This window comes from Sarcophilus harrisii, chromosome 5 (genome assembly GCF_902635505.1).
Source record: "Sarcophilus harrisii chromosome 5, mSarHar1.11, whole genome shotgun sequence".
NCBI lineage: Eukaryota > Metazoa > Chordata > Mammalia > Dasyuromorphia > Dasyuridae > Sarcophilus > Sarcophilus harrisii.
In genome coordinates, this window is record NC_045430.1 from 20,951,983 (window position 1) to 20,977,043 (window position 25,061).

Consider the following 25,061-nt stretch of genomic DNA (forward strand, 5'->3'; position numbering starts at 1 on the left):
CCTCTTCCTCCATTCACATAGCTCCCACTTTAGTTCAGGAGCTCATCATCTCTCATCTACCTTTTTCAATAACTTCTTAATTGATCTCCAGATTTCCTATTCCTCCAACCAACATTTAATTTTCTTTCTTTCTTTCTTTCTTTTCATAATTATAACTTTTTATTGACATAACCCATGCTTGGGTAATTTTTTACAACATTATCCCTTGCACTCACTTCTGTTCCCACTTTTCCCTTCCCTCCCTCCACCCCTTCCCTCAGATGGCAACCAGTCCTATACATGTTAAATACCAACATTTAATTTTCTTAAATACTGATCTGACCACGTCATGTCTCTGCTCAATCAAAACTAGTGGTTTCTTATTGCCTTTAGGGAAAAAAAAATGAAGTCTTCTATTTAACTTTGAAAATTCTATAAACTTAGCCCCAGCCTACCTTTCCAGTCTCCTTAGTCAGAAAAGAAGGCCTTGGGCTGGATTTGGAAGAACATCAAGAGGTAGGGGGTTTGTTATACCTGAGGAAGCAGGAACTGAAAGGGTGACCAGACTGGAAGGAGAAGAATCAGCAAATATAATTCCAGGAGAATTCAGTGAGGTGAGAGTCTCAAGAAGGAGAAGATGGTTAATGTCAGAGGCAGTGGATGGGCATCCAAATTTGGCATTTAAGATCATTGGCCATTCTGGAGAGAGCAATTAGAAGCTGATCTGCAAAAAGGCTGAGGGTTTGCTGAAATCAGTGAAAGCACACAGGTTTTTCAGGCAGTTTAGCTGAAAAGGGGAGGAGAAAGGGAAATAGGAGGATAGCTTGAATGGATGGTAGAGTTTAATGAATGCTTCTTAAAGACAACAGGGATATGAGAATGAGGGCAATAGAGAAGGAGCCAGTTGAACTATATTCAGTTTTATTTGTAATATATTTTTGTATATAAGATAAATTTATATTTTGGAATACTGTATTCCTAAATTTCCTTCTTTCCTTCCTTCCTTCCTTCTTTCCTCCCTCCCCTTCTCTCTCTCTCTCTCTCTCTCTCTCTCTCTCTCTCTCTCTCTCTCTCTCTCTCTGTCCTTCTTTCCCTCCCTCCCTCCCAAATTTTGTGTGATACTGACTGACATCTGGGTTCTCGAACTCTTTTTCTGGCTGTGAACAATATTTTTTCTTTGATTTGGAAGCATTGGTTTTTGGCTGGCATTTTCCTGGGAGTTTTCATTTTGGAGTTTCTTTCAAAAAATCATTGGTGGATTTCCATTTTTACTTTGCCTTCTACTTCTAATAGAATTGGACAGTTTTTGGATGGTATGCTTTTTTGGTTATGATTTTCAGAGAGTATGGTTCTTAGATTTTTTTCTACTTGATCTACTTTCTGAGTCAGTTGTTTTTGAAAGTAAATAACTATATTTTCTAATATTTTTGTCTACTTTTTGATTTTGCTCTAATAGTTTTTTTATATCATTGGAATTTTTGGTATACTCCAATTTTTAGTCTTTTACTTGGATAAGATTTTCTAGCTACTATTCTAAGCTATTCATTCATTCCCTTTTATCTAAACCTCTTCTTTCACTGATAATTTCATTTTTTATTGCTTAATTTCTTCCAGATATTTTGATAGTTCTTGTGGCCAAGTCAACTTTTGCCTTGAAGTTCTGGTCATGTGGCTGTTAGGGAATTATTTTCTTTTTCTGGGTTCATCCCTTATATATCCCTGGATCCGTGATATGTCTTCATGGTAGTTGGTACCCTTTTCTGATATTTTCAGGTTCATTTCTTTGTTTGGGATTTTGCCTAGGGCAGAACTTCACTCTTGTACTCCTGGGTGGGGTGGGTAAGCCCTGTTTGGGTCTTTCTTTGATTTGCTGAGCTCTTGTGCTGGCTTAGTTTCTAAAACTTAGCCCTATACCTGATCAAATTCAGGTCCTTCAAAAATGCTCATTGATTGCTGCCTGTCTTCCACTTATTGTAGTATTTCTTTACTGGTTTCCCTGGATCCACTAGGCTCAGAGTGTGCTTCAGACTTCAGGGCCTTCCAGGCCTTGGACTGTCAAGTCAAAGTGAAGTGAGCTTCTGGCACCGCAAGTGATGAAGTTTGGCACTAAATGATGAAACTGAGGTAGCGATTCCTGGTTCAAAATACGTTCAAAAGAATTCACAATGGCCTTCTTTTTTGCCAAAAGGTATCTTTATGAGAAGAGGTTATGGTCAAAATGAAGAGACTCCAAGAGTGGTAAATACGAAATAGATTCTGGAGAGCATATGTAGCAAGGAAAGGGGTTTTAACAGCAATAAAGGAAAAGATAAATTCCCCAGTGGAACTTACAATTAACTAGGAGAAAGGGAATACACCATAAGATGGGAGTATACCACTGACAGGCAGGCTAAATCCAAAGAGGAGTTTGGCATCCTAAAAGAATTAGTTAGCTTTTCCAATTGATAAATGATCAAAGGATATGAACAGATAATTTTCAGATGACAAAGTTAAAACCATCTTTAGTTATATGAAAATAATGCTTTCAATCACTATTGATTAGATAAATGCAAATTAAAGCAACTCTGAGGTACTACCCCACACCTCTCAGATTGGCTAAAATGACAGGGAAAGGTAATGATAAATATTCAAAGGGTTGTGGGAAAACTGGAACACTAATACATTGTTGGTGAAGTTGTAAACTGATCCAACCATTCTGGAGAGCAGTTTGGAACTATGGCCAAAGGGCTATCAAACTATAAACCCTTTGACCCAGCAATGCCATCACTGGGTCTGTCTCCCAAAGAGATCATAAAGGAGGGAAAGGGACCCACATGTGCAAAAATGATTATAGCAGCCCTTTTTGTGGTAGCAAAGAATTGGAAAATGAATAGATGCCCACTAATTGGAGAATGGCTGAACAGGTTGTGTATATGAACGTGCCATGACCAACTACAAAAGGCTTTGTTCTTCTCAGTGGTTCAATGATCCAAAGCAATTCCAATAGACTTTGGTCATAAAATACCATATGCATCCATAAAAAGAACTAAGGAGACTGAATGTAAATCAGTATAGTCTATGTTCACTATCTTTTTTCTGTTTTTTTTTCCTTTTCCATAGCTTTTTCTTCTGTTTCGATTTTTCTCTCCCAACATAATCCATAAAGCAATGTGCACTAAAAATAAATAAATAAATAATTTTGAAAAGGAGTTAGTTAGCTATAACAAGGAGAAAGACATCACAAAGCATGGAAGAGGGGGATGAGAAGAAAGACAGTATGAGGCAGAATGCCAAGGTAGCTGTCCCCAAGGAAGGAAACTTCAAATGGGTCACAAAAAGTCAGACATGACTGAAAAATGTCTGAACAACATCCCAGATTGTCATTAAAGCATACTCTTTTTATTATAATGATCATCAATATTAAATAATGTCAAATCACCTTGTAACCTGGTAACCTATTCCCAATTTTAATTAATCAGTACGTTTCATCTTGAGTCCCAGATGTCTCATTCTGTTGTCTGGTCCCTGAAAACATCTCTTGGACATTGAATAGGCTTCATCCAAAGAGTAGCTCTGAAGGAATCTTCTAGATCTGCTTCTTTGGTTCTAAGTTACTTGCAGAAATCGCGAGGTAATTGTGCTAAAACCTTCTAGTAACAAGACTCGATATAATTTAATAGCCTCCCAGATTTGCTTTTCCAATAACTAGTTCATATGGTAAGAACTATCTCAAAACTTATGCCTCTAACCCTAATAACAACAGAGCTCTAAGAACAATAAATCAGGAACCTACAATTCACCAGAAACTTCAAAGAGTTTCAGTTTTTATAAGCCTCTTGCTCTTCTCTTTATTCAGTCCCTGCATCTAATATAGACAGTTTCATCTATTAGCTGAAGGAAGAGGACCTAGCTTGAGAAATGAACCTCTTATTCCTTAATGTTATCAGATAGGGACTTTGAAAAAGAGAAAAAAGGATGTGATTTACAATTCTTTACAATTACAAATGCAATTTTACATGTTAAAAAACCTAATCCAATTTTGAAAATTTATTACTAAAATATATTCAAGATCTGTATGTTTCACTAGAAACATTTTCAAGCCTTGTGTGTGTATGTATATGTATATAGATATATAATATCTCTTAGTTCTTCCAGAAAAGAATCTAATCTTGTTCCCTTCTCAAAGTTTGCTGTGTATTACATTTCATAATGTTTACATCTTTGTCTCATGCTCCCTTTTTGAGTTTGTACATGTCTATATATACACACATGCCACACACACTCATATACAAATACATATATATGTTATATATATACATACAACATACATGTGTGTGTGCTTTGTGTGTATAATCCTCGTATCATCTTGAATGAATGAGATACTTTAAGAATATCAGTCTTATACATGAATATATAACTGTTATCAAGGGAATGGCAAGTCTAAGAACTCATTCATCTAGTTGCATAAGATGTGGAGTTGATCATAAATGCAAATTAAAAATAGTAAGATCTTTCGTGCTTGCTATTGTAGTAACTCATATATTTTGGTATTGGTCTTTTAACTAATAGTTTTAGTATTAAAATGATAAATACATTCATTGTTCATCTGCCCTGATTATAGAAATTTGCTATGAAATAAAATAAAAGGAGGTACATGGTTATGACAGTATCAAGACTGTTCCTTCAAATACTCAGACTAATCTGACATAAACTATAATGGGGGAAACTCCCTTAACTCTGTTTGATTCCAGGTAAGAGTCATGGTTAACAGCTCATTATGCAGCAAAGTTCCACATTATTCACAGGGTATCATAGCCAAGCTCAGAATTAGCCAGGTGGGAAATTTTCATGTTTAGAAAGGAAATAGCACCAGGGGAATTGAATCAAGAGGATCCTACCTTTGCTTACAGGACAAGGTCTCACCCTCAACTTTCCCCAGGGATAGATACAACTTGTAACAAGCAACTTTTAGACTTCACTTCTTTTGGATAACAAATGCTATTCCCTTTGGATATCAGACTATTGGCTTCATGACAATTCAGGCAGTTATACCTGAAATTAGAATTTAGAACCATGTTAAATTACAGCCCCAAGAGAATTTACCTCAAAGAACAAAATTCCGCTAATAACATTTTAGAGCTAGATTATTATTTTTTTTCTCATGTCATAATAATGAGCACATATAAGGACATTTTATTTATTCTTCATTTATAAAGTTTCTGAAGTTTCACACATAAGATGAGTACACGATAGTTGTCTCAGGACCCCAGAAAAATTCTGGGTGCCATAAACCCCCAATCTATATTGCTTGTTAACTCAAAAGGCAAAACTGAGATCTTTGAATTTCAGGTCTTTTGGTGCTAATAATAGATAATTAACAGTTTTCAAACATTTTGGTCACATTCTTTTAACACCTTAATTCACAATCTAACAGCATCCAGATTAATAAAGAAGTGATTTTTCTAACAGCATTTCTGATACAATGTTTCCCCAAATTTCACAATATAAGAAAAAGCATGAAGCACAATAATAACATGCAAAGTATCATGTATTTTAAAATATGAAAAAAGTGATTACCAGTCAGATGACATCAATTCAATGAAATGTATTTCTAAATTTTCTTACATAGAGAATCATTCATTTTTATCACTGCTGACATTCTATACTGATTGCTTTCAAGACTAATATAGAGTACTTACATTTACCAACATTTATAGTGTTTAACATGTGCCAGGCACTGTACTAAACACTTTACAGTTATTTTTTTTTCATCCTCACAACAACCTTGGAATATGGGTGCTATTATTATGATCATCTCCTTTACAGATTAGGAAACTGAGCAGAGATGAAGTAACTTGTTTAAGTTCACATAGATAATACATTTCTGAGCCAAGATTTGATCTCAGATTTTTTTGATCCATGCATTTTTCTTGCATGTTGCCTTAGTGACAAATAGCAAATGCATTTTGCATTGTTTTGATCTGCCACAGTTATCCTAATAAGAAAACACATTTTACTTTAAATGAGACCACATATCGATTTATTTTCCAGACAAACTTCAGCCAAATTATATCTGTATTTATAATCACTACTGGTAATATTCAAAATCTCAGTTTCCCAAGGGTCATTAGTTGCCAGCACCTCAAATTCAGGGCCCACTGTTTTCATTTAGCTCACATTTAAAAGAAAATTGGGATGGCACTCTCACCTCCCTAGTAGACCATTTTGATTCCTTAAAATCATCCAGTGAGCCAAATCAGTCTCTTTATGTTTTACTGTAACTCACCCAGCTACTTTAAGAAGGTGTCATAAAATGCATTACTCACTCTTCCCAGAGACACTTTTTCAGTTTTAATCCCAGAAGCATTAGGTGAAGGAAGGATAATAGGGAGAGACTGTACTGTGGCAGGCTCACATTTTTATCTCCCCTCTGTTGGAGCACCTCAAATCCTAAGGATTGTACTGTCTGTCTGAAATTGATAATAGGTGTTTTCTCTAAAAATATCTCAAATCCTTATCTCAATGAAATCAAACCCTTCTCAAGCCCTCTTTTTAAATTTTCCCCCTTATCCTTATATAATCAAAGTGGACTTTGATTAAAGCCTACCTAATTTGAGATATAGGAAGTGTTCAAGGAGAACCAGCACTTCTGGGGCAAGAGCTTGCTATGCCCCTTTCAGGGCTGCTCATTGACTTTTGGCATCTACCAGCATCCAACTCTCTCCTGTGACTCCAAGAAGCTGTAGCTTGCTCAGTGGCCACAACCTGCTAAAACTGTCTCCTCTGGGAGATAAACTAAACCAGGTTGGGGACCAACAGGCTTACCTGTTGTGTGAATTAAGGGGTGTCTACCCCAACATGTGAAGACTTTCCCTAGAGGAATGGGAGAGGACACAGTTTGTTCCAATGGCCGATTGAAATGCGGTAGAGTGCTTAAAGCTTGGTCAGAAATCAAAGATACCAAGGTTATCCACTGCATCCTGGGGCATCTTCAGATATTTTGACTTTTATCTTGTCCCTGAGCTTCAGTGACTGGAAGAGAGTGTGAAGCTGATGACCTTGTGCCTTCTGCTTCACTTAACTCTAATTCATGTGCAAGTCAAGACATTACCCTGAGATGTCATTGGCTCTCTTTAAAAACAAACAAACCACAACAAACAACGAAACTGACCTTTTATTTTACTCACTGATTCGTCCTTATTTCTCTTCACTCTACTATTTTCTTAAATCCATCTCATTTATTAATCGTATTCTAGTTTAACATTTTACTGAATAGTTTATTTCAACTTAGGTGACTTTGCTACTAATTTACTTAAAACAATTGAATTCTGTTGAATCATTTTTACACAAACTTCAGTTCTGCTTATTCTCTAATCATTTTTTACCAGAGCAATGCATCTATGCCTTCCTGGAAGGGCAGAGAGTAGAGTGCTGTATGCAAATAATCTTAATCCTAGCTTCAAACTTCCAAAATTCACTAGTGTTTTTAGCAATTACCATGATTTAGAAATTTATGGTGAAGATACTACATTTCACTTCCAATTTTTAGTCTTTTAATTAGTTTGTAATGCTATAAATTTCTATGAACCAAGAAAAAAGATTTCCTTCTCTTTTTTGTCTGTCTTTATCTCTGCATCTCCAACCTTGCCAAGGTTGTAAAGGTGGAAAGAATCTCACAATTTTTTCCCTCCTTACTTATCATTGAAAACCTAATCAAAAAATCAGTGAGTCCCTGCTTAATAATGCTGACAGCTGGGAGAGCTGTTTTTAGCCTCTAACTTTCTCCCTTTCTTTGCAGTCTCACAGCAAATTTTTTTTTAAATAGGTGATGAGGTGTTCCCCTCTAAAGTTCTCTGAGGTATAAGACTTTGTGTGCACTAGTGCACCCCCATTTCAGTCCCTGAATCAGCACACCGTTTACTTCCTTCTTCTCTCATTACTCCCTACAAAAGCCATTTCTTAAGAGTGCCATGTTTTGATCTGTTTTTCTTTTTTTTCTGGGCTATAGTTTTTTCACATGCACAGCAGGTAATAATCAAAGGTTCCATATTTATCTGGTCAAATTTGTTTGCATAATTATCCAAACTGAGCTTTACCATTCGAGTTGTGTTTAAAAACTGGCAAGTTTTTCAAGTCCCAAGCTTTAATAGTTTGCCTAATAGGGAGTCAGCAGGAGGCCTGCTCCTTCCCAATTTTATATAAATACAGAGGAGTGCCTTTTTGCCTTTTGGTAATCTTTTGGTGCAGAGCAGGACCATTATTCACCCCGATTCTTCCATAAGCACCTCTTCTTTTCCTCCTGCACAAATAAGAAAGAATAAAATTTTTATTGGACACTTATTTCTCCTTACCTTTTCTGAACCTGAGGAGTTTAATTCTCTGACCACTTCATGGCTAATTAACTGCTGAAAGAATCCACTATGATCCTTAATCAAAATCTGAGTCAGTTGCAGTATTGAATGGTGGGCTCACCCAGTGATAACATCCATTCTGCTGTGATCAGAATTATTAAAGGACATACGAGTTTGGACTTTATCCAGGACAATCTAAGTTAACCTCAGGAAATAAGACAAAAGGAATCTGTTGGTACACCAAAGCATCAAGGAGTTGGAGTTAGTCTGGCCTTAAAGTATACAATCTTAAAAGTTACTTTCCTCATTAAAAAGATAATAGCCAACTAAAATAAGATTTAAAGGCCAGTTTTTACATCCCCAAAGTTACTAAATAATATATAGATATGTATCTTTAACTCAGTGATACTATTATTAAGCATGTATCCTGGAAAGATCAAAGAGCCTTGAGTAAATACACAAATTCACACACATATGCACACATACACATACATGCTCTTATAGTAGCAAAGAAGTGGAAGCCAAGTGGGTACCCCTTATTTGGGAAATAACTAAATGAAATGTTATATGAATGAAATGGTATATTATTGTGTGATAGAAATAATGAAAAAAATAATGTCAGAGAAATTAGAAAGATCTATATGACTGGTACATAACAAAGTTAGCAGAACCAAGAGAACAGTTTATATAATGATTGCAGTATTGCCCCCCAAAAGAAATAATTAAAGGAGCTCTACAGATCTGATTAGTACAGTGACTAATCATGATTCTAGAAGATTGATGATCAGTCATCACAAAACTGATGATGAATCAGGCTTCCCATCTGTTGGCAGAGAGGTGGTAGACACAATTAACTTTTTCCTATATAATTGTTTTACATTTTAAAACTTCATATGGAGTTTTAATTGCAAAGTTCATTCATATTTTACAGACTTATGTGTGAAATACAGAATCATGATGAAAATATAATTTTCAATAGGTAAATATTGGGAAGATGGATTCCCCCATTGAAAAGTGGAACCTAATCATAGGCAACTTGGCACTAAAACAGGTAAGTAGGTAATTTACACATAGTGTTTCATTCATTAAGACCTGCAATTGTAGGACCTGATATTACCAATGAAAATAAAGTTCTTTAACTTTTACATTATTTATCTCAATATATTGAAACATAATTTAATATGTTGACAAAGATTCATTAAGTGGACCCTCATAAACCTCTGAGCATTAACCTATTTCAGTTAACTGATCTACTTTCTCTTGCTAGTTAGGATTAATGGATTCTGTGGATAGATTCCTTCAGTGGATCTGTCATCTCCTTGGTGATCAGTGTGGGTATTTTCTTCTCTGGTTTGGATTATGACCTTATTCACCATTCTCATTCTGTGTGATATATTTTCATGAGTAGTTCTAATATTTTATGAACACCAATGCAGCACTTGGGCTCACTGTCTTTTTATGTGTTTATATCTATATTTATATAGACGTAGATACAGATCGATCTAGATATAGCTCTATCTATCACTCTCTCCCTCTAAAGAGAGAGAGGGGAGTAGGAGAGGGGGAGAGTTGGGGGGAGGGAGAGGGAAAGAAGGAGAGCAGAATAAGAGAGATTGAAAGAGAGAGAGAAAAAAAGGGAGAGAGAGAAAAGGAGGGAGAGAGACAGAGGAGACAAGACAGACAGAATCAGAAACAGAGAGAGAAAGAAAGAGATAAAAAGGTTCAGAGAGAGAAACAGACAGAGGCAGAAATCCAGAGATAGAGACACAGAGAGAGACAGAGCTCCACACACACATACAGGGAGAGAGAGAGAGAGAGAGAGAGAGAGAGAGAGAGAGAGAGAGAGAGAGAGAGAGAGAGAAATCCAGAGAGAGAGAGACAGAAAGAGATAGACACAGGGAGATCCAGAGAGATAGAGCTCCAGAGAGAGAGACAGATAGACAGACAGACACACACACACACACACACACACACATACACACACACACAGATCCAGAGACAGACAGAAACTAAGAGAGATAGAGATAGAGAGACAAAGACAGAGAGAGCTCCAGGGAGACAGAGAGATCCAGAGAGAGAGAGACAGAGAGAGCGATCCAGAGATCCAGAGGAAACAAAAGGATCCAGAGAGAGAGACAGACAAAGAGAGAGACAGAGAGATAGAAAGAGAGAGAGAGAGAGAGAGAGAGAGAGAGATGGAGAGACACATACACACACAGAGAGAGAGAGAGAGAGAGAGAGAGAAGCTCCTGAGCGAAGCATAGATGATGACTTAGGACTCTAGGAAGCAGAGAATGAGCAGTGCTACTGCTTCCTGATCTCATCCAAATGAACATTCTCCATTCTCCTGTAGTGTAGATCTCAGCCCTTCCATGATTTATCTGTTGTTCTTGTTCACATTCTTTCCCATTCCTTCACTGAAGATCCACCCAATATTCCTGGGATTTCCTTTAGATCTTTGCTAGTTTGGTAGGTTTCAAGGCAGCATGGGAACTGTCTATCTCTTTGACTTTTTTCTCCCTATGAGACTTATCTCCCATTCTTATCATAGATTTCCTATAATTACTGGTCAAGAGTAGCTGTTGTCCACATATACATAATTCTTTGTGGTTAGAAAATTTTATAACTCCCTTATTATATTTTATCATCAAATCAGTCTTGAGTTAGATAACCCAAGGCTTATTAAACCCATTTTACTGATGAGTAAATTGATGCTGAAAGAGATTAAGGCATGCTGACTGTCATACAGTGAGTGTATATCAGGCAAGGCTTGAATCTGGATCTTCTCATTTCAAGCCCAACACTCTTACATCCATATTTTTGAATTGGGGGCGGGGGGATTTTAAAAACTGTTAAAGAATATTAAATTAAGATTTAGCAGTTTCTTTGAAAGATTATGTAGCTGGAGTCATGTGTACAATAATTTTTCTTCATTTCCTGTGTGAGAGATTTATGACTTTCACAAAAATACTTATGAATGTGGGTACTTCACAGAGCATCCCAGCTGAATAGAGTCTTGTTCCCCCTCCTCAGGTTCAGGCCACAGTGGTTGGTTTTCTCGCCGCGGTGGCAGCGATCATCCTGGGCTGGATTCCAGAAGGGAGATACCGCCTCGATCATTCCATCCTACTGTGTGCCAGCAGTGTGGCCACTGCCTTCATTGCATCTCTCTTGCAGGGTGAGAAACTGCTTTGTAAACACCTATGGTTTTTCAAACAATGATCAGTAATTCATGTCTGTTTCACTTATGATTGAAATCATATTTGTTTTTCATGTGTGAAAAGTCCATTTTTTAGCCTTTAAGATCTTGAGAGCTGGCTGTAAGTAGTCTGGTATAGTTTGGACCTCCTCATGGCATAAATGACAATTCTGAAAAGGATTCAAGAAAATGCTCTAAACATCGAATTTCCCGATAGGGTGTTTCAGTTAAATTAATTGAGAAAGCTTTGATGGAAAATGTCCAGAGTTTTCCTGGCAAAGTGTATTTAAATTACAACAAGGATTCCAGGAATTCTGCACAGTTTCAAGGACAGTTCCTGTGGTGAGAAGAAAAAATGTTTCAGATTTTACAAAAACTTTTAAGTATTTCTCTGGCAATGACATTGTACTTCTCACAATATGTTGTTGGCTACTGAATTTTCAAGGCCTCTGATTTTTAATGATTAATCTACTAAAACAGAATTTTTCTTTGAATCATAAAATCTGAGTTGAAAGGGACCTTAAAAGTAATATAACTAAGGAGTTATTTTTCTTCCTTTTTCTTTATTCATGTAAAATCTCCAGGAAAGAAATATCTTTGAATAAAAACCATGAAGCCATAACTTTTAGCATTTGAAAATATTTGCCATTTCTTTGTTCTTGAATAACCAATAAGTTTCAACCTAAAAGATTCTAGGGCCGAGTGAACACATAAGTAAACAAGTTAGTTTCTGGAAACTTAAAAATTTAATAAATTTAAAATTTAATAAAAATGGAAAATATTTTTCCAGGCCATAGTAACTCTTAAAAGCCACTCTACAAAGTTAACATCATTTAAGGGTGCGGTAAGGGAAGTTTTATGAAGTGGAGAGTGACAAGGTCTTTTAGCCTATGTCTTTGTTTTGGTGGCTATATCAAGGATGGAGTAGAAAGCAAGAGATGGGAGTAGAGAGAGCAGGTATGGGATTGTTTGAGTGATTTGGTTAGAGGTCATGTGGGAACTAGGTTCTATCAGCAGAAATAGGAAAGTTGGGAAGAGGGGCAAGATGGGGAGGGGGAACATGTTGAATTGTTCTGGATTTGTTGAATTTGAGGTGATGGCTGATTGTTTAGGAAAAAGTGTGAAGATGCCAGGTGAAGATGGAGAAAGAGATTTCAGGGGAGAATGAAGACTCACTGGGTAGATTTCATAGTCGTCCATATACCTGGCACACAGGGCTTATTGAATTACATTGATTTGAATATAGTTAATAATGTAATCTGTGGGAACAGAAGAACTCTGCAAAGGAGAAAAAAGAAAAAGAACAAGGGAGATGGTGAGACAGAGACTTAGAGATGACGATAGGATCCGTGAAGCTGAAGCAGGTGCAGTTGGGCAGGTGGGCCGGGATTAGGAGAAAGGAGTGACTCTGGGAGAGGGGGCAGGTGTTGGAAATGGTCTTCAACAGGGAGGATGGAGTTACCCTCTGGATTTCGATTGCTGAGGCCTTTGGTAGCCCTGGGGAAAGCTGTCTGTGAATAGAGAGATGGGGTTAGAAGTAGACTGCAAGAAACACTTGAGGAAAATTAAGGAAATGAAGGTGGCCTGCTACACTGTCTCTAGAAGTAGAGCGTTGAAGAGCAGTCAAGAACGACAGCTTGAGGAGACATCGGGGTAAGGGACTTTTTTTTAGGATATGAGAGATCTGAACATATTTGAAGGAAGAGGAAGATGAGGAATTTTATTTCGGACTTGATTGGTATCAAATTACAAGTGGGAAGGGAGTGAGCATTCATTACTGCCTGCTTTGTGCCAAGTGGGGCAGCCAGGAAATGCCAGAGGGCATGGACCATGGGGCTAGGGACCAGACTCATTTTCCTGAGTTCAAACTCTGCCTGAGACACTTACCAGCTGAGTAACCCTGTCTGCCTCAGTTTCCTCATCTGTAAAGTGAGCTGGAGAAATAGGTGGCCAACCACTCCAGCTATCTTTGCTAAGAAATCCCAAACGGGGTCATAAAGACTTAGACATGACTGATAACAACAAATGTGTTATGTTCTATGCTGAGCATTTCATAAATATTTGATACTTTTCTGGTATTACTTCATTTGATCCTCAAAACAATCCTTGTTTTCTTTATTCTTCACAACAATGAGGGAGGTGCTGTTCTATGTGGCATTTTACAGATGAATAAACTGAGATTGCAAGACCCTGTGACTTACTAGTGACTAGTCATTTTATTTGCGTAAATCTGTGGCAAGATTTGAACTTGTGCCTCCCTGTTTCCAAATCCAGCACTCAAGAGGCTCCTTGAATTTGAGTATTCCTAATAACAAGGCCAAGGTGCTATTGAATTTGCCATCTAGATCCTATGGGAAACTTAAACCCTGTTATATGTTGATCTTGACATTACTGCAGTAACCATTAAATTTGATTAGTCAGCCATTTATGAAAGGTTCCCCATCTGTAGACAGTTGCTTTTTGGGTCAGACTGAATCTAACCTCACAGTTCTCAGGAACCAATGTTCCAACATCCCCTAGTGGCTTTTGCCTAATCCTAATGTCTCAAAGTGGATGTCCCAAGAGGTCACTTCGTCCAACCTGTACCTGAACAGGAATCCTTGCTGTCTCAACCTTTTCTTGAACTCTCCCATGATGGGGGATTCTTTTATAATTCTGGCTGATGATTTTTTTTTTCCTGTAGATGGGTATCTTAAAAAAATAAAAAGTTTTCAAAGCTCTTTGTATATGTTTTGCCATCTAGTATTCATCATTGCTTCCTCGTTCTGAATATTTCAAAATTTAGATTGGTATAACCAGATTGATTTCTTGCTGTTTTTTGCCTTAGTAGCTCACACACATAAACATGACCCACTTTTCTTGGTTGCTCCCAATTACTGCTTTCTTTTGAGATTTGGAATAAGAATATTGGACCATGAAGCCTTTGCATAAATTAAATCCAAGTTACATATTGTAGCTAATTTGAATTTTCCATCTGAATGTTGTTTTTCAGCATCTGCATGCATTTAATTTATTTCTCCAGATTTACAAAGTAACAGTCTCCTACTAGATAACTCATCACTGAATATCTCAGAAAATAATGGATGAAAGAAAGTGTTTATCTCAATGGGGACCTTCATTTAGAATCGTTAGAAGGCATTTTTGCCAAAACATTTTCTTTACATCTTTTGCTTAAGTCATCTAATCGAGACAGATTGGTTGTTTAGCTCCAGAGATGAACGTGCCTATTTCCGTTTCCCATGCAACTCTAGGAACCTGAGGGGTTTTCTAGGATCATAGGGAAAAGGAGTCTTGATATGAATGATACAAACTGATCTTATTTCTTTTAGGGATAATAATGGTTGGGGTCATCGTTGGCTCGAAGAAGACTGGTATCAACCCGGACAATGTGGCCACTCCAATTGCTGCTAGTTTTGGGGACCTCATTACACTGGCCATATTAGCCTGGATAAGTCAGGGTCTTTATGCCTGCCTTGGTAAGTAGTCTTAAATAATAGGATAAAGATGTGTGACAATAATAATTATATCATTCCTGTGCTAGTTACTCATAAAATTAGCTTTTGTTGCTCTAAATAAAATGATTTATTAAGCTGATTAAATGATGTGCCAGGTGATGGACATCCCCAAGTTTCCAAAGCTTTGCTACTTCAAAGAGAGTTCCTATAGCAAATTTTGTGCTAATGGGATCTTTTTCTTTTCCTTTGGTGTCTTTGGGTGTGTCTTTTGCCTTCTCACTAAGTGGAGAAGGTTGGTGGAAGGAACGAGATAATTTGGAACTGAACAGAAAACAAAACATTTAAAATAAAAAATGTATTAGTATTGTGGCTCCTATTTTATAAAAGGGGAAATGGAGGCTCAGAGAGGTTACCAGAATTAATTACATGCCAGGGACCCCAAATGACATCTTTGTGCAAATTGAGCTCACATTCTTCTCAGCTGTTCTCCTAGCCTTGGAAACTGCACACTCTGCAGGAACTAACTTAGGGTGGTGAGTTGTTTAGTAATAAACCAAGGTGTTCACCTGTAATCCTTTCTTAAGTTTTTCAGCAAATCTCCTCTCAGGATTGATTCTGGAGAGGACCTTAGAGACTTTGTAGTGTGATCCTGTCCTTTTCCATCATCCCCTGCCCCCAGCTTGTTCATCCCTTGTCTCCCCCTTTCAGACAGTGAGTTCTTTGGGACTGGTCTTCCCTCAGTTTGGCTCCCAGCACAGTGCCTGGGTTCAGTAGGTGCTTAATAAATGCCTTGTCATTTGATGGTTTTTCTGTAAGTTTATTAGGTCATGGGTTGGCTTCTTGTCTTTTGGTGCTCTAAGTATTACTTGGCAAAGCAGTTGATTGTAAATGGGGTCGTGGGATCTGGATCTCAGAGCGGCCTTAGAGATGGCCTGAGGCAGGGACTAGGGTGCTGAGCAGAATGGGCTGCCCCAGGTTCATGCTGGGGTCTCTGATGCTCTGGGGAAAAGTCCTCATCTTCAGTGGAGCTGAGAGTGTCAGACTTAGCTTTCTGAGGATCCAGCCTCCAGGCACCTCCCCCTCTGGGCCCAGACTCCCTAAGGCTAAGGCCGGCAGCACTTCCCAGCTCCTCCCACTGGTACAGGGACCCCCAGCCTAGAGGTTAGGATTGGCGCAGGAGGCCCCTAGGTGGCGCTTTCTGGGCTCTCGGGGTGGCTCTCCTCCTCCCACTGGCCCAGCACTTTTCCCTTCCATGCTCAGAACACAGGGGGCAGCTGGGGGAGGTGCTGCCATATCCCTTGTACAACCCAGGGAAACTGATTCAGCCCATGGCCCAAGTGCCCAAGGGGCGTCAGCGGCCGGGCTGTGGCCCACCTTGCCACCCCTCAAGCAGAAGGAAAGTGAATATGGTGGGGACGGGGGACCTCCTTCAGCCTAAACTCAGGTTCTCCTGAAAGTGTGGTCCCTCCATTTCTGGTCACGGATTTCCTGCTGACTTCTCCTTCCCCTAGTCTGATTCCTTCTCTTAATTGAGGCACTTGGCCTATGTAGTGCTGAAAACACTCAATTTAGTGTTTATAGCAGTTAGGAGTCAGATCTGTAAAGGAGATTTAGCCTAGAAATGTTTGTCTTTAAAAGCAGTTAAAAAGGGGTCCTGCCCATCCATGCCCAAAATACTTTTGTTGAGTGAATGCCATTCCAGCAGTTTCTGCTTTCCTGCATTGACAGGATATTAGGGATAGAAAGGGCCTCAGTGATGCAATGGTCTTAATTCCACACTTGTCAGATAAGGAAACTGAGGACCCAAGGGTTCCCCAAGCACCTAATAAGTCACAGTATAGAAGAAGGAGTGATCATCCCCTACTCGTACTCATTCACAAGGTCATTGTTATATTTCCCTTGGAGGTACAGGGAATATATATATTCCCCCCCCTTAGACAATTGGGGTTAAGTGAATTGCCCAGGCTCACACAGCTAGGAAGTGTTAAGTGTCTGAAGTCACATTTGAACCCAGGTCTTCATGCCTTCGGGCTGGTGCTCTATCCACTGCGTCATCTAGCTGCCCCTACAAGGAATATATTACCATGACAAGTTAACATCTTTGCTTCTTTTCCTTATATATTTATATATATATTTAAACCAAGATGTTGGTGCATGTTTACTTAGAAAGGGTTAATGTAAAAAAAAATGACTTAACTGAAGTGATGACTAGCTTTTAGCAAGTTCTCTAGTGGTTTTCCTGACTGCCCAGTTTTAAGCTAGTTCTTGATGGCTATAAGGTAATGTTCTCAAGGTTGCAGCCCAGCTTTATCCAACATGTCCTTTGGGAATCACTCCCGTACAGGGATTATTAAAGCTCTGTCTCTTTCCCCCTTTAGACAGATCTAAGGAGGTCACTTTGTAAAGTACTAGAGAGAACTTTGGTGGTGTCCATTTAAACTGATTTAAACACCCATCGATTTGGATGATCACACAGGAAAGTCAAATATGTGAAAACCATTGTTAAGTCTTCGAATAGATACATTTCCCATTCTGAATCTTGAAGGCAATGAATGATGCCCTGAAAGGCCCTTCCAGACTGAACCCATGCAGTGACAGCTGGGAAGTGCTTTCAGCAGAGGGAGCTGTATGTCACAGAAGATGGATGTGAAGTCGAAACAGAGAAATATGGTCTGTGCTTTGTTCAGAGATTCCATATTGTAGTTGTCTTTATCTTGGCAATTAGCCCTTACCTTCCCAGAGTGACAAAGAGCTTTCCACCCATTCTCTCATTTGTTCCTAACACCTGCCTCTGTCTCCCTCCTGTGAGACTCTCTCCTCCGTTTCTTTGCTCCTCTCCCGTTGGTTTTCATCAGTAGAACATCATCCATTTTCTGCCCACTAGATGGAGGTATCCCCCCAGACTCTGTCCTGGATTCTTTCTCTTCTCAGTCTCATAGTCTTCTTCCTCTCTCTTCACATCCATTCACATGCTAAGTCCTGTCCCTTTTCTATGACATAACTTGGGTTTCCCCTTCTCTCCACACCCCACAACCACCATCCCAAGTTTCTCCTAAACTTTTCCAGGTAGCCTTCGATTAGAATCCTCCGCCTAGTTTCTTTCCTCTCCAACCCATCCTCCACAGAGCTGCCAAAATAATTTTCCTAAAGCACAAATATGCTCATATCATTCCTTTCCTCAAGACCCTTTTGAGGGTCACCATTGCTTCCAGATTCAATTTTTAAGGCTCTTCATACACTGGCTCTCTCGGCCCACTTGACTTTACTCTGTCCTTCCTGCTCCATTTTCCATCCACACTTGCCTACTTTTTCCTTAAGCCTGGCTTTCCAGATACTCAGGCCATCCCTCATTTAACCCTTGAAATGCATTGCCTCCTTGTCTGAGCCCCCCCAGGATCTCTGGCTCCCAGAGAGACCTTTGGGATTCCCTTTTAGAGTCCCCTCACTGTTAGTGTTCTCTTCTTTGTCACATGATCACATCCATAATTTATTTATGCATTCTATATCCCCTGGAAAAATGGAAGTGCCATCAGATCCGGGTTGTTTTTTTCATTTTGTCTCTGTATTCCTAGCACAGTGCATCAGTTTCTCAGAGTAGATACTTAATGAATGAGAGTTGGAGCAGATAATTCAAGAGTTATTATATGCTTTGTACCTATTCAGAAATAGTCACTCAGACTTGATGAATATTAGGCAGCTTCAAAGCAATGAGATCCAAATCTAGGGCTCTGGTGCCATATTACACTAAATAGTGAAATGCAAAGAGATTTTTTAAAAATAGTAAATAGTAGTTTATTTTTTCTAATTATGAGTAAAGATAGGTTTCAACAATCATTTTTAATAAGATTTTTGAGGTTTTTTTTTTTCTGTCTTCCTCCTTCCTTCCTCCCTCCCCAAGACAGCAAGGACATAGGATATACATTTGTAATCATATAAACATATTTCTGCATTAGTAATGTTGTGAAAGAAGAAATAAGACAAAAGGGGAAAACCACAAGAAAGAAAAAATAAAAAAAGTGAAAACATTATGCTTCAATCTACATTTAGACTCCATAGTTTTTTTGAATCTGGATGTGGATGGCATTTTCCATCACAAGTCTTTTGAAATTGTTTTGGATCACTATATTGCTGAGAAGAGCTAAGACCATCGTAATCGATCATCATACAGTGTTGCTGTTACTATGAACAATGTTCTCCTGGTTCTGCTCACTTCACTCAGCATTAATTCATGTAAGTCTTTCCAGGTTTTTTGAAATCTTCCTGCTCATCATTTTTTATAGAACAATAGCATTCTGTTACATTCATATACCACAACTGGTTCAACTGTTCCCCAACTGTTGGGCATTCCTTCGATTCCAATTCTGTTATTACAAAAAAAGAGCTGCTGTACATATTTATGTACATATAAATCCTTTTCCCTTATTTACATCTTTTGGGACGACAGACCTAGTAATAATAGTTCTGGATCAAAGGATATATACACAGCTTGATTAGGACATAGTTCCAGATTGCTTTTCAGAATGACTGGATCAGTTCACAACTCTACCAACAATGCATTAGTGTCCCAATTTTCCCACATGTTCTCCAACATTTATCATTTTCCTTTTATGTCATATTAGTCAATGTGATATAGCCAAAACAGAGTTGTTTTAATTTGCATTTCTCTAATCAATAGTGATTTAGAGCATTTTTTCATGACTATATATATATAGTTTGAATTTCTTCATCAGAAAACTGCCTGTTCTTATCCTTTGGCCATTTATCAATTGGAGAATTACTTATATTCTTATAGAGAATTTTTTTTCTTAAGATCTTGTGATGCTTTTTATTCTTGACTTGGCAGCTAATTAAAATTTTTTTATAAAGCCCTTTCCTCTCCCCCATTAAACTTATTTTTGTGACAAAGAAAATTAGTTTAAACAAAAATAATGACTGCATCCATTGATGATGAAGTTATTAGATTTAAAGTTGCAGCGAATTTGATAAGCATCCTAGATGTTCTGGAAGGCTATTTCTAGTTAATGCAAATTATTATATTAACTGGGAGCTCATCTGTCGGGCTGTTAATTTAGAAGGAAGAAGTTATTTTGTGCATTCATTTGATGCCATAGGCATGGTTAGTTTTAAGTTAATGATATCTCTTTGCAGGATTATACCATTAGTGATTCTTAAATCCCTTCTTTCAATATTCGTCATCTATAAAAGAGCTTATCTCTAGGAAAAACAATGTTTGACATGTTTCTTTATTTGGCAGTTTATTCTAGCCATAATCATTTTGATGAAATGTGGTTGCTTGGATATAGTATAACCATGCAGGTTCTTCTTGATGCTCTGATGCTGTTTGGTAGGATCAGGAATATTACATTTTACAGGCTCTTAAAATAGAACAGAATGATTATAAAACACTTTGGCAAGGCATATTGTACCAAAATTTCCCCACAACTTCCATACTTTCATTTCTCATGGTAAAGTCTAAAGACATGGATAATTCAGTTATTTAACCAAAAACGTAATTCAGTATTAAACTGCTGCAGTGGACTCTTTTCCTTGTCTTGAAGGGTTGAGATTTGAAAGAATAGTTTCTTTTGTCTTTGGTTTTATTCTTTATTCATTTTACCTTAAATGTTTAAAGATGTTTTCCTTCTCACATTAGGATAGATTACTGACCAGTTTGAATTAGATGCAGTTTTTACTTTCAGTGTTCCTTTTCCTTGGGTTCTTCAGAGTTGACAGTTACTTGTAAATAATGTAATTCTTCCTGACTAAGAATCTTAGTTCTGTTCTTAGCCAGAAATACTGGTGTATTGTGTCCAATTCTAAATGCCCCATTTTAGGAGGGACATAGGTCTATTGGAGCATGTCTAGAATAAGTCAGAATAGTGACCCCACATGAAGACTACTTGAAAGAACTGGGGGTTCTTAGCCTTGAGGACTGACAGGGATGGTGGAAGGGGTGAAAGATATATAACAGTTGTCTTCAGATAATTGAAAGATTGTCAGGTAGAAAGGGATTCTGCTTAGGTCCAAAGGCAGGGGTAGGAAGAGTAAATTGAAGCTTAATTTAAGCTTCTTGAGAGCAGGGACTATTTTGATTTTGCTTTGGATCCCCAGCAGTTAATATTTCTCTTTCTTAATATTCACCAACTATCTCTTAAAAAATTCATTTTCAGAATTTTCTGGCAAGTTCCTAGACTCTATTTCTCCACTTCTTTTAAAAATTTTCAAATCAAAGGTCAGCTAGATGGTGCAGTGGATAGAGTACGGGCCTTCGAGTCAGGAGGACCTGACCCTGAACACTTCTTAGCTATGTGATGGACAAGTCACTTAACTCCGATTGCCTTGCCAAAAAAAAAAAATCAACCCTTTTGGCAGTCTGAGAGTAATGTTTTTTAATGTATTAAAAAATAGGTGACTACAAGGGAAACCAATTATTCTAAGATGATATTTTAAACAGATATGTATGTGTATATATGTATGTATATATGTATCTGTGTATGTAATGTATGCATATATAATATATGTATGGATGTATATAATATATATGTATATCTAATATATGTGTGTATATTATATATGTGTATGTATAAAAATATAAAATTTTATGGACCTCCAAGTGAAAATTCAATTCTAGAAGACTGACCCCATATAGGAGTTGAGAGTGAAGTTAAAACTATTCATCATCCAAGATAGACAATCTTCAGCTGAAGAGACTGCAGTTACTTCTCTTACATAAAGGAAATTTAAAGGCCAGAAGTGGGGGAACATATCTCTTTTTTCAGATTCTTGCAAAGTGATTGTGTAGGAGGTACATTCCAACTTTTTCTCCTTGTATCCAACCAATTGATGGAAGTTTGAGGGAGGCAGATTTCAGTTCTACCTAATAAAGAATTTTTAGAGCTATCTGAAAATGAGGATGACCTGGAAAAGAGGTTTGTGATTCAGCTTAAGGGTAGATTCTACGAGTTCTGAGGTCTCTTTGAATATTATGATTCTCTAAATTAGGTAGAAAAGGAGAACTGTGAATCCAGACTATAAATTAAATTATTTTTTCATCCTTTAAAAATCCTTGATAAAATTATACAAAATAGAATAACTATGTGAGACAGCAAATGGAAGGGACTATGAAAATGTTTACTGGGGATGTCACTGCAGAAAGGCTTTCTTGGGAAGCAGGAAAGCTTGATCAGACCCTTGTACAGCAAGACTGTCATCAGATGGAAACATCTGTTTGTTCTCCCACCTTGAGAAATTTCTCCATGGTTTTCTGTCCTCTTGCTGACACACTAAAAAGTCAGTTTGGTGACATAAAAGACTTCAGAAAAGTAAATGTGTGTGTCCTTACTTTTTATGCCATACAAATTGGCATGGTTCGGTGTTAAGATGATTTGAAAGTTTTATTTTCGGAATGAATCTTATTCCTTGACAGCTAATGTTTTATTTAATCTCTATGATTATGGGTTTCCTGCAATTGTTAGTTCATTCATTACACCAACATTTGTCGGAACCTCTTGTGTACAAAAGAATGCACCACAAAGAGTGTGGGGAGGGCCACAGTTAGGATGACCTAGAACTTCCTACATTCTAGGGATGGAATAAGACACCAACACTAGAATCATCTTTCATTTCAAATTGAATTTTAAACTTGAATTGCTGTAAATAAGAATTTCAGTGTATATTCCAGACTTTATTAAATACTTTCATCTTAATTTATGATAGTTAATCAGTTAAAACTTTGGCTTTCTTAAGGCTTACATGGCAATCCAATAACTTTATTCTCAAGTACATTATTGAATATTTTTCAAAACATTAACCGGTATTAATGTTTCTTATTACATTTTAGAGACATATTATTACATAGCTCCATTAGTTGGTGCCTTTTTTTTGGCTCTGACCCCTATATGGATCGTGATAGCTGCCAAACATCCAGCTACAAGGACCGTTCTCCATTCAGGCTGGGAGCCTGTCATCATAGCTATGGTTATAAGCAGGTGAGCGTTAATCATGGACCATGTGGGTGTGTGGTGAGAAGGGTAAAAATGTCGTTAGCTGGCTTGGAATTTGGAGAATTCTCCAGTGCCTAAAGATGGGAAAGACAGAGATGATTGAAATCTGGAAATGGAAAACTCACTTTTTCAGGACAGACTTTACAGATAAGAGGATGTTTTTGTTTGCCTTTAAGGGACACATTCAGTAGACAAAGGAGAAAGTGGGTTTATGTGGATTCACTTTTTTCTTTTAAAAATGGTTTTGTGGGGCAGCTAGGTGGTGTAGTGGATAGAACACCAGTCCTGAAGTCAGGAGGACCTGAGTTCAAATCCAGCCTCAGACACGTAATATTTCCTAGCTATGTGACCATTGGCAAGTCACTTAACCCCAATTGCCTCACCAAAAAAAAAAAAAAAAAGGTTTTGTATTTCCCACTTCATATTTGATTTTGAAGAGGGGGGAAATGTTAAAAAAAAACCATAAAGACAGTAGTGATATAGAGGATCGCGAGTTGGGGAGATCTGGATTCCACTCCCACCTCTGACACTGCCTGACGAATGACTCTCGGTCAGTCATCTGCCTCTAAGTGCTCTTGGCAACACTCTAAGACTAAAAGTTGCCAAGCTGGTGCCGACCTGCATTAGGAGATGGGGTTTCCTCCTCTGGGAGTTAGTTCCCTCTACCAGTGACATCACAAGTCCCAGCTCCATCTTTAACTCATTTTTGACCAGGCCTATGACCTTATTGAGATGGGCTCCTCAGGGTGTAGAACTTGCTACCAGTTCCAAGAGGCATCTTCTCTACAAGTCATGATTGTAGGGAGGTGGAAGTGGGCCCAGGCCTCCCAGCTTGGTTAGATCAGGGCAGCCTGCTCTTCCTGACCCTCAGTGCAGGCTCTCCAGAGCTCTGGATTCTTCCTTTACATTTTATTGGGGTGCCTTTCTTTGCAGAAATGCTATTACATCTAGATACTTCAGAATTGTAGATAGCATAAGATCTAATAACTTATACTGGCATAGACCTGTGAAGTTTGAAAAGCACTTTACATAAATGGTTGCAATGGAACCTTATGACTTGACATGGCACTCTGGATTTTATGACTCCATCTTGCAGATGGGGATACTGAGGCCTAGAAAAGTTCCCTGACTTGCCCATGGTTGGAGGTATAAAAAATAGATCATTGTTAGTGGTGAGGAGCCCCAAGTCCAGCCCTGCCCAGTGCTGGAGCATCAATGCCAAGTGGGATCTGAGCCCAGGCTGGAGCCCTAGCCATCGGCCCATTTTATGACGACGCTTATCTCTAATCTGGGCATGTTATTGGATCTCCACTCAGTAAAAGTGGTCTTTATAACCCCTGACAGCCCCCCTCCTTTACTAGAGGTTCTAGTGTGTTGGTCAAGACCTGTAGGAAGGTTTCTTGCCATGATGATCACCCCTGCAGGATTTCTTTTTCCATGGAGTGAATGGCAGAGCCAGTTTGGGCCTATGCTCACTTGACTCTAAGAGTCACCTCTTAGATTGACTTGTAGTCTTTGTCATAATCCTTTTAATTTTACTTTATATTTTCTTCTGATTTTTAAATAAAAAGTCAGGGATTTCTGTGTAAAAATAGCAGGTTTTAATTGACATCTTTTTCCTTCTAAATGTTTTATGTTTCAGCATTGGGGGCCTTATTCTAGACACGACAGTATCGGATCCGAATTTGGTTGGAATTGTTGTGTACACTCCAGTTATTAATGGTAAGTACTAAGATTGGTGGTGAATCTTGAATCTAATCATTCACCAAGTAATTGTCCAATAAACTTTAAGATCTACATCTTGAGAGGGTTTTTCTTCTTCTAGGCTATTGTTCCCAGGTTTTGATCTTGGCTTCATTTGTTTCAGGATCAACCCTCATCGTGTTACTAGAAATATGAACTTGTGAGTCAGACAGATACAGTGTTTGGGGGAAAGAGGTGAATGGGGCAAACATACTATTGTCTAAAGACTATTCAGTTTCAAGTCAGCAGATCTGAGTTCAAATTCTGCTTCTAATACTTGTTATTTAGCCAGTCAGTTAACAATATTGAGTCATCAGTAAAAATAAGATGTTAGGAAGGGCCTGTCCTTAAG

The 25,061-nt window shown here is 38.1% G+C and overlaps 1 protein-coding gene across 5 annotated transcripts in view; it reads left to right on the forward strand.

Moving 5' to 3' along the window:
• Nucleotides 1–25,061, forward strand: part of SLC41A2 (solute carrier family 41 member 2) — a 127,998-nt gene that overhangs the window by 50,046 nt on the left and 52,891 nt on the right. For 4 of the 5 annotated variants that reach the window (XM_031938841.1, XM_031938843.1, XM_023504432.2 and 1 more), the window contains exons 4-8: nt 9,289–9,360; nt 11,343–11,487; nt 14,838–14,984; nt 22,804–22,951; nt 24,609–24,688. In XM_031938841.1, coding sequence (XP_031794701.1) covers nt 9,289–9,360; nt 11,343–11,487; nt 14,838–14,984; nt 22,804–22,951; nt 24,609–24,688 — 592 coding nt within the window. The remainder of the gene's footprint in view (nt 1–9,288; nt 9,361–11,342; nt 11,488–14,837; nt 14,985–22,803; nt 22,952–24,608; nt 24,689–25,061) is intronic. The other variant, XM_031938844.1, reaches the window with a different exon arrangement.